Consider the following 9,185-nt stretch of genomic DNA (forward strand, 5'->3'; position numbering starts at 1 on the left):
CGTATTTCAATGGGGGCGGCATAAATAGAATAACAAATCCCACTATATATATTCCACCTCACATGGCACTAATCACCAATAGTAATACTATCAATGGTATTGATATATTATTGAAACTATTATAAATTTTTTGTTATGATCTCTTAGTAGTCTTAAATAATAAAAACCAGCCCAATTTCATATAACAATCTAATAATTCGATTTCTTTAATCTAAATACCGATTTTTACTATCGATTTTGGTTATTATTTAAGATTATTAGAAAATTATAAAAGGATAAATTTTCATAATGTTAGAGACGTTTTCTTAAGTTCCATTTCTTCAAAAACATTTTGCTTAATTACATACATATCTCCAGGTTCTGCCTTTACTTCTTTTGTTCATCTCTGAGTGCTGACAAACCAAGTGTATTATTCAGGAAATTTAAAAGCCGATATCAATAAAAATAATAACAACAAAAGCATGTAAAAGAAATTTATTTATGAACATAAAAACGCCTCATTCCATAGCAAAATCTAACGTGCATTGCAGTTGAATGGTGCAACTAACTCAAAAAGAGCCTAAAGAGGAGAAAAAGGAACGTGACTTCCTCAGAAGGACAAACGGCATGTATTTTAGTTGTGTCTTTGAGGGAATAGAATCACCATAACTAACTAATAACTGACTAAAACTAACTCAGGCAGGTTAAATAGTTTGTCTCCCTTTTAAAAACTAACACACACACAGCTCTTGATGCTCCATGGCCCCTCCCATATATATTTCATTCAAGATCAGATTAGTCTTTTCCATTGATCAATCTTTGATCTTTGACCTTTCTACACACCTTGTTGAAGTTGAACAGAGGCATCGGGTTGATTATCCAATGGCATGTATTGGGCCATAATTGCTCTTATCTCAGAATCCATATATCTCTGCACAAAATTGTTTTTATTTTAGTACATAGAACTGAGTCTGATGACGTTGGAATTTTCATCAAAGGATCATCATATTCATACCTGGATTCTGTACTTGTAAAATGCATATCCCACTAAACCAACAATAGCTATGACCAGAAAAATAACCCAAATGATAAAGCCTCCACTGTTCACTGAAGCCGTATATTTGCCTGCAGTTAATTAAACAAAGTGAAAGGATTATACAATCTCAAAAAATCTCCACAACTGTGAAAGGAGATTAGAGTTAGAGAAACTTAAAAAGGTCTCACCTATACACATATCATTGTCTCGCATGTAGTACAAACCGCTATTGCATTTGCATTCATAACTTCCCCAGGTGTTCTTGCAATTGCACTCTGGGCACTGGCAGGCTAATTTCTCCTTGCACTCATCGATATCTGCACCGAAATGGAAAATCTTATATCAGGATTTGAAGCACTATTAACTATTATTCATAACACATTCAAATTGAAGAACTCGGGAGAATAGCTGAGCAAAATGTATGTTAGGATAGCAGCAAGCATACCTTCACAGGAGTGGACTCCATCACCCCTGAATCCAGGAGGGCACTTGCAACCTTTTGTGTGGTCATCCTGCATAATCAATTATGATATTTAGAATATAATTAACTAAGCAATGAAATAATATAATTAACTATCATACTTAGTACTTACAATGCAAGCAGAGTAAACCCTCCCTTCTTGGGCTCCCTTCCAACAACCTCCATTGTTCACTGCACACCTCAAGCGTGCCGTTGCTGTTAAGAAATTCGCAAACAAGAAGGTTACTTAAACTACTTACGATTCTTTCTTGATTAGACTATAGTATGGGACGAAAGTAACTCTAAGGACTAGTAAAAATTACCTTCACAATGAGTATATCCGTCACCAACAAATTTCACATTTTGCACAACAGGGCACTCACACACTCTTCCTCTGAAAGTGTCCTATACTTGGTGGGGGAAAAAAGATGCTGATTAAAACAAGAAGAGAAAATCCCCCATATATGTATTTAAAGCTAGAGTGATTACCCTGCATGCAGTAATGTTAGCAGATTTGTCCTGCCAACAACCGCCATTGTTTACGAGGCACTCGTTTGTTTCCATGTCTGCAAAAAAAGATTAAACCAAAGGTGCTTATTGTCCAAGAGGAGGAGGTTTGATTTGATAAGCAAGTTTATGAATAAAAGAAGATAGCAAAGGAAAAAGGACCTGGAGTTAAGCAAATTGATGGCTCAGTGGTTTCTTTGAAAGCAGAACAGATGGCCTTGAGTACTGCTTCTCTTGACAACTTGCCTAAAACAAAGTTAAGAACCAAAGATGATACTCATACATAGAGAAAATTTTGAATATGCATTAACAATATCCATCATATATACCTCTATACTGTCTGTTGTTTATGATGAGAGTAGGCAGAATAGTAACATCACCGCGAGTGCCTTTCCCAATCTGATGTGAAATTTGCATCACCAAATCAAATTAACAAAGCTATGGTCTATATACATGTCTACATACTATTTGAGGCACCAACCTGTGCATCCTGTTCCTTCTTAAGAACTGGATTCTCAGCATCCAGATTAGGATCTCCAACACAATCTCTTATCTTCTTCACATCAACACCTGTTTAGTTATGAAATGAGGCAGGATGAAAGGCAATGGAAAAAACAAGAGAGAGAGAGTATCATACACTTACCAAGAGATGCAATCACTTGATCCGAGCATTCCTGAGTGTACCTATTCTCTCGCATAGGGCAGCGAATGGCGAAGTCGGTGACATAGTCCCACCATTGCCAAGGCTTCTTGCTCTCATTAGCTACTTTAAAGAAACAAGCCTGGCGGAGGTTTTGAATGACGACATCTCGGCCGTCGTAGCCTCGGGAAAAGTCCTGGTCAGGGTCAGGGGCGCAGTACCTGCCGTTGTTGATGCACTGAGCCTTACACTGTTTGCTGAGGATGAATGCCTGAGGGCAGTACCAAGTGATGAAGTGAGGTGTGAATTGAGTGAAGCCTTTCTGCTCAAGTAACTGCGCTGCACCTTTGAAGCTTGAAACGAAGCTGAGTTGAGCGTCACATTTCACTCCGCACTCGTCGTTGCTGTTTGTCCAAAACTCATACTCAACTCTGTCGTCTGGATGCGGAAGAGCCTCCCTCCAATCAAGATTCACGTTCACCATATCGCCGCTCGCCAGAGCCGCCTTGATGCTGTCCCCGAGCCCCTTGCTCACCAGCGCCGACGGGATGTTAATCTTCTCGATGTAGTCGTCATCGTTTGCTCCGGTCCCTTCCTCCGGCGTGTCCATCGTTATCAACGGCTCTATCCTGTCATCCGCCACCAGAATCGCCGCTGCTCCGCCCTTCTGTGCGTTCCATGCCTTTAACGTGAAGTAGCACTCTGCCACAAGCATTATCTAAATCTTATTTCTCATTCGCAATAATGCAATATACTAATTTCAACAAAATAAATATTGAATAATGAATACCTCCACGATCAACAAGAAGGAAGGTCGGGAATCCACCAGGCCTAGAAGCGAAGAGAGAGGCGTCGGCGCCTTCGAATCGGTTGCATCCGTTCTGATTGGCCTTTGGATAAACCACAGCACCGATCATGGCTCCTCCGTACTTCGGTACACCGAAGTTTCCAATTGCGCATTCGTAGATACCTCTGAGTGATCTGGGAGACGTGATCTTCAGATTGTTCTTCTCCACCACGAACCTTGCCACCACGTGATGCTGCCATAGCAGAGCCAGAATCCAAACACACCACACAACAGTTACCTTTATTCTCATTGTTAATTACAAGTGATATTTTTGGGTTCAGTAATACTCCAATCGGTTAAGGAAAATGGAAATGGAATGGAACAAGGTTGTTATTTGTGGTTAGTGATGCTGATGCTTAGGGGATCGAAAGAAATGGACAATGGGGGGTGGACGTGGAGTGTAATACTCAAATCTGTTATGTGAATGTGACTCTGCATGCATTCTTACTTGCTTGTGCCGTGTTTGTTACATTCAATTCAACGCTACTACCAAAAATACGGGTACTTGCATTTAACACCCTTCAATCTTTTGTTTTATACATATTACTCCCTAAATTTTAAAAATAAAATGTACAGATTGATAAAATCAGGCAACAGCATCATAAACGTAGAAGTTTTAAAATACAGCAAAATACGTCTCCTATTCTTCTCACGGCCACACCTTCCATAGAAGCTTTAAACTATTTATTTTCATTGGTTTCTCAATTTTATAATTAACTATCTTCCTTAGTCTTTCACTTCAGTAGAAGACATGTTAACCATAATGCTAATGCTAATGGATAAATAGAAGAGCAATAGTATATTTCGTAATTCGTAATCAACATATACAATTACACTTTGGATTACTTTTATCGTGAATAAAAAATGTTTGGACTAATTCTATTAAGAATCAATAATACTAGTACACTTTTTTTTAGAAGATAGGGTTTGCATTTTTGCTTATGGATAAGAGAAAATCAGAGTCATGAACATTAAACTATTTGTGACATTGATTTGATTGCACAGAAATGGAAAGCCTTAGGTTCCAATGTTAATGTTTGAGAAAACACAATCTCAAAAAAAATATATTAGGAAAGAATACGCATTCTAGTAAGTAGCATTATTGACAATATCACTAATAAATAAGACATGTAAGGAAGGACAACAATGCCATCTGAAACTAAAACTAAAGATGATCTTAATTTCATTCAGTAGTCAGTAGCAAATGGTATGTTTGATTTAACGGTGCTGCCTAACTGTTGCTCATGTTACCAAATGAAATATTCTTCTACGTACAAAACCACGTTTATCTATGCACGTCTCTGTCTCTGAGTCTTTCTATATGATACAACTCTCCCTCTCTGTCTCTGGTAAGCAACACTTCCATCACTATACAAGTTAAAAACATCATTCTCGCTTATCTTCCTCAATATCTTCTCGATCTGTGACAATAGAACCTTTCACGTCCCCACTCATCTTTGCTACTCCGCTTGTCAGAGAGATACCCTCCTCGTCAAAGTCATCTCCTTCCATGTATGCATATCTACAAAGTACAAATGACATTATTATATTAATGATCCAGGGAACTGAACCTCATCGGTTAACAAGGCAAGTCAAGCAATTATGCAACATCAAGATTCTCATTTAACCAAATTCTAAAAGGTCATATAGCACTAGTATGAGTCATCACTATTCTACAATGTCAAGGAAAGGGCATGATGAGAAGATACCTAGTGGGGTTACGAGAAGGAGCCCAAAGGATGCATATAACGAGCAATAGAGCATAAGAAAGCAAAGACCAGAAAGCTGGAATGACCCAAGCTATTTGCCACAGCTCGCTCAGAGGATCAGTTGCATTGTAGTATAGCTGATTCAAGTTCAATCAGTATGAAAGCAGAAACTATATAATAGAGTAAAAAGAGTAAACACTATAGAGTACCTCAAAGCCAATCCATGCAATAGAGAGCAAGACAGAGACGGCAAGCGTATTTGTGAATTTTCTGTAGAGGTCCAGCTTAGCCAAGTTTCTCCTCATCTACAACCATTCAATCCAATCCAAACCACACCAAACCAAACCAAATCTTAAAATAGAATAATCAATAATGGATTACTACCAATTAACAATACAGGCCAACTTCAACCAAATGTTTTAAAATTATTGTTTAAACCCTCAATCATAAAATTTTAATCCTAAATCCTAAATTATAAACCTAAATACTAACATTAACTAAAAGTTAGTTACCTATAACCATAACCAATCAATTACCTGCAGCTTCTCGAGGGTGCTGGACAAAGAAGAGAAGATCCAGAGAATGAAGCAGGAATCGAGGCAAACAACAGGGAGCACAAGAAGAAGCTTAGCATTGCCGGAAAAGTCGTTAATGTTGCCCAAATGCTCGACAAGGAGGAGAGCCTCGGAGGCCACAAAGTAGAGTACAGCAAGAAGCATCATCCTGGACTTGGAGCTCATCCCACTGCCTCCAATGGTGGGCCTCACCACACCATATCCCATGGACACAACCAGCAGCAGAAGCCGCGACACCGTCTTCTTCACCGTGCTCAAGCTTACGGCCCACACCGTAATCCCCATGGGCCTGCTCCCGGTGGCATTCAAATTGGCATACTCGAAGTACCAAACCGCCATCTCGCACATCCCCAAAGCAATCACCGCCGTGATATGATAATGCAAATGGATGATATCCTTCCACAGCTGCACGAATCTCGCGAACCAAACCATCCCCATCACAAGATACGCCAGCGACATTAACCCGTAGAATCGCATCAGAGGGATCATTTTGCCCGGTAAATAACCGTTAGGGTTCCGCCACACGGTTCTGCCGGAGATGATGGTGCCTTGCAGCTCCGGATCGCAGAACATGAAGTAGAGGTAGTACATTCCCGTGGCGTTGACGGTAACGGTTTGTGTCTCCATGGCGGTATGCTCCTCGGTGCCCTGGAAGAAGGTCTTGATGCGCCTCGGAAACTCCGGGTTGTCGGGATTCTTCTCGATGATGACCTCGCCGAGGTTGCAGAGGTGGCTATCGGAAAGCTCCTTGGTGCAGCAGATAAGCTCCGATTTGAGGTGGGACCCGCCGATGCGGAGGCGATCCTTCACTTCCAGGACGATGGCCTCCACCAGGCCCGTGTTCTGCTGCATGTCGCCGTGCTTCGCGGCGGAGAATTTGGGGCGCGTGAAGACCACGCTCTCGAACTTTATGAAGGATTGGGAGGCGGAGGAGGAGGCGAAGAGGGCCTCGCTGCCGCCGTGGAAGAAGAAAGCATTGGAGCGGTGGGTGAAGGGCTCCTTCGAGTACTCGTGGATGGAGCCATTCACATTCGATTGCTGTGCGATCAGAATAATCAGAATCAGAATCGGAATCAGATTTCCATAGCAACGGTTATGGTGGGTGCGACTCACAAACTGAAAACCCATCATCAATCAGCTCTATACTCTTTGATGGGATTCAATTGATGGATTCAATTATGCCTCCTCCACGGCCACCACCACCACGACGGCGTAACTGAGGTTAGTACAAGCAAGTGGGTAGGAAGCGTTACTGATTTAGTTTAATTCAATTTGTTGATGATGTTTAATTAATGAAGGACAAGTCACAAATCACTCACGAGTAACAAGTGAGGGCAGAGAAGCTGCAAAGATAATAAATAGTTGAGGTGCAACATAGAGAAATGTTTGTAGGTAAAACCAGAGATCTAGAACCTTACTACTCTTCTACACTCAGTCGCTAATAACAAGAGGCAGAATGAAAAAACTGTGCTGTATGCGTAGTTCATGTCTTCATGATCATCTTTCCTTTTTGGACATGGCAAGCTAATGATCATTTCCCTATAATCTTTGTTTTTGGTCTGAAAAAGATACGGTTTATGGATGATGCTTGCTATTTGGGGCTAAGCCTGAACTCTATTGCATATGGATAGCCCAAAATACATATAATCATATTCAACTTTTTTGGGCTTTACTACATAGCTTTTACTACAAGAGCAAAAACAATAATGTAAACTTTTCCATGACCCAAAATAAATATTTTCAACTTTTTTGGTTGCTATACAGCAGGAGGAAAAAGGCCTTGAGAGCACTTTCAAGGTGAGTTCATTTATTTCTTTTGATTTTCAATAGTGACTAGTGAGATTACATTGTCAATTGTTTCTAGTAGAGACTTCACTTGTTTCATCCATTGTTTACTTAATTCGCTGATCTTCATATGTATGAATTATGATTCTGAATTACTTGAATCACTTTTCTGTATGTTTCAAGTTAGCCTTGTGTTTCTGATCAATAAAATTGTTAATAAAAAAATTCAAAAACTGAAATGGCTTTGATTTATGGATTGGAATCAACCAACTTGCTCTAAAAGTCAGCTTCGTTATATTATTAATTATTAAAGTATTAAAGGGATTCGATGATTTTAATGCAAATCGGATCGAAATTTTGGTCATATCTAATTCGATCCAATCTGCGTTTACCCATGATATCTTGATCTTATTGTCACATTTTTTGAAAATATGTAAAATAGTAAAATCTGTTATATATCTCTAATTTTAGAGGCAAAATGTGACATGTCACTTTTTCATTGTAATTGGAATCAAATCTTTTTCCTCTAAAATTAAAGAATTCTCCTTTCCTCCTTACTAATTTTACAACCAAAATGTGCCACATATCACTCTCATTGTAATTAAAATTAAATCCTTCCCTCTAAAATTAAAGAATTCTTCCCTCCTCCTTACTAATTTTACAACCAAAATGTGCCACATGTCACTCCCTCATTGCAATTAAAATAAATTTTTTTCTTTTAAAATTAAAGAGTTCTCTCCTCTTCTCTCTTCCTTTCTCAGTTTCTCATTTTTTCACCCATTCTATCTCTCTTATATATCATTATCAATAATTAATTACAAATTTGACAATCAAACTGTGAAACATAACATTATTTAATTGTAATTAAAATTGAATTAAAATCAAAATTAAAATTAAAATATTAAAATTAAAATATAACTATATTATATTACTAATTTAACAATCAAAATGTGTCATGTGACACTCTCATTAAAATTGGGATGAAAATGACATGAAATATTTTCTTTCAAAATTAATAAATTTCCTTCTTCCATCTTCTTATCAACCTCTCTCCACTTCTCTATTTCCCTCTATCATTCCCACTCTATATATAACTTATCGTTTATAGTTCATATTATTAATTTGGTAAACCAAAATGTATCATGGGATATTTTTTATTACAATTAAAATAAAATATTTTCTTCCAAAATTGACAATCTCCTCTTATTTTTCTTCTTTATCTTTCCCTCTCATTCTCTACCTCTCTCTACCTTTCTATTTTGTTTATAAATGTGAAATATCTCTTATTTTTTGAATTAGTTTTAAAGTTTAGACTCATTCAACTTTAGTTTAATATCAACATTTATTCAATTTAATGTTACTGAAGTATTCACCTATAGATATTCAAGCTCTAGATAATTATTCATGAGAGGGAAGGAATGTTTATAAACATGAGACGTATTTCACTCCTTAGACTAGTTTTTGAGATTGGGTTAAATTCATTTAATTCTTATGATAAAACAAAAATATGTATTAATCAACTCCGTTACACCATTATGTTATACACCAACTCAATTTGTTTTTCACATAGGCCATAAGGAAGGAAATAAAAACATAATGTAATCGCGTTTTAGAGAACACAAGAATTCAACAAATTATGAGAACAAT

General features: G+C 38.0%; 2 protein-coding genes across 2 annotated transcripts; both read right to left on the minus strand.

The window, feature by feature from the left end:
• LOC107624817 (vacuolar-sorting receptor 1-like) lies at nucleotides 459–3,943 on the minus strand. The gene is made up of 12 exons (XM_016327281.2): nucleotides 3,413–3,943; nucleotides 2,626–3,324; nucleotides 2,464–2,552; nucleotides 2,312–2,381; nucleotides 2,145–2,228; nucleotides 1,965–2,041; nucleotides 1,799–1,880; nucleotides 1,609–1,691; nucleotides 1,461–1,527; nucleotides 1,204–1,332; nucleotides 995–1,104; nucleotides 459–910 (listed from the first exon to the last, which is right to left on the minus strand). The coding sequence occupies exons 1-12, from the start codon at nucleotides 3,717–3,719 to the stop codon at nucleotides 815–817; spliced, it is 1,893 nt and encodes a 630-aa protein (XP_016182767.1). The 5' UTR covers nucleotides 3,720–3,943; the 3' UTR covers nucleotides 459–814.
• LOC107624818 (transmembrane protein 87B) lies at nucleotides 4,560–7,290 on the minus strand. The gene is made up of 4 exons (XM_016327283.2): nucleotides 5,715–7,290; nucleotides 5,388–5,483; nucleotides 5,179–5,315; nucleotides 4,560–4,991 (listed from the first exon to the last, which is right to left on the minus strand). Exons 1-4 carry the CDS (start codon nucleotides 6,882–6,884, stop codon nucleotides 4,856–4,858), a joined length of 1,539 nt encoding a protein of 512 aa, XP_016182769.1. The 5' UTR covers nucleotides 6,885–7,290; the 3' UTR covers nucleotides 4,560–4,855.

Source organism: Arachis ipaensis, chromosome B02, assembly GCF_000816755.2.
Source record: "Arachis ipaensis cultivar K30076 chromosome B02, Araip1.1, whole genome shotgun sequence".
NCBI lineage: Eukaryota > Viridiplantae > Streptophyta > Magnoliopsida > Fabales > Fabaceae > Arachis > Arachis ipaensis.